This window comes from Penaeus monodon, chromosome 30, assembly GCF_015228065.2.
Source record: "Penaeus monodon isolate SGIC_2016 chromosome 30, NSTDA_Pmon_1, whole genome shotgun sequence".
NCBI lineage: Eukaryota > Metazoa > Arthropoda > Malacostraca > Decapoda > Penaeidae > Penaeus > Penaeus monodon.
In genome coordinates this window covers 37,077,095-37,077,818 of record NC_051415.1, presented here as the reverse complement: position 1 = coordinate 37,077,818, position 724 = coordinate 37,077,095, and the positions used below count along the sequence as shown (strand labels likewise).

The 724-nt window shown below is 34.3% G+C and overlaps 1 protein-coding gene across 1 annotated transcript in view; it reads left to right on the top strand.

The window, feature by feature from the left end:
• LOC119592442 (exostosin-2-like) overlaps positions 1 to 724 on the top strand; it is a gene marked incomplete at its 3' end in the record, with an annotated part of 49,471 nt that overhangs the window by 13,559 nt on the left and 35,188 nt on the right. The window contains 1 exon segment of the mRNA XM_037941263.1: positions 86 to 301. Within this exon segment, the coding sequence (XP_037797191.1) occupies positions 99 to 301 (203 nt within the window).

Sequence of the window (724 nt, the reverse complement as noted above, 5' to 3'; positions counted from 1 at the left end):
CCCATATACATTACATACTTAATTCATATTTGTATTACTGCCTTTTTAACTACAAACACTAAGAAATCAACAATTTATTTTTCAGGTACGTATATCCAATGATGCGGTATGTGGATGAAGAACACATTGCCATCAAACCCATGTCTAAGGAGTTTTATGAAATTATTGATGCTATCTTGAATTCTGAGTACTACACGTCAGACCCTGATGAAGCATGTATTTTCATTCCACCCATCGATACGTTAAATGAAAATAACCTAAGGAAAGATGAGATTGCTAAAGCATTAGCAATGCTACCACAGTGAGTTATTGTCGAGTCAAGTTGTGAAAGTATTCTTATAAATTTTCTAGGTCATACTTCACTGAGCAATTGTAGTCTTGAATTCCAATTACATTTTCCTAACCCTTATTTCCACAACTTCTATTCCCTCACTGGTAATGGTTAGAAATAGCTTATTCTTGGAAGTAGCGGCATTTACAAATTGTTTTTAGTTGCATGGACTAATAGGTAACTGCATTTAGATTATAATCAAATCAATGTTCATTTTCTCTTCCCGTTCTTTTCTTCCTTCCAGGCTTATACAGCGTCGGAGCCACAAAAATAAAGTTTGTATGTTGACATCATCAAGGGCATTACTCATCCTTCAGCATCATTATTGAGCAAATAACTGAAATTTTTGTTGTTAAGGATGACTTGTCTATGAGATCGGTTATATCACTTAGC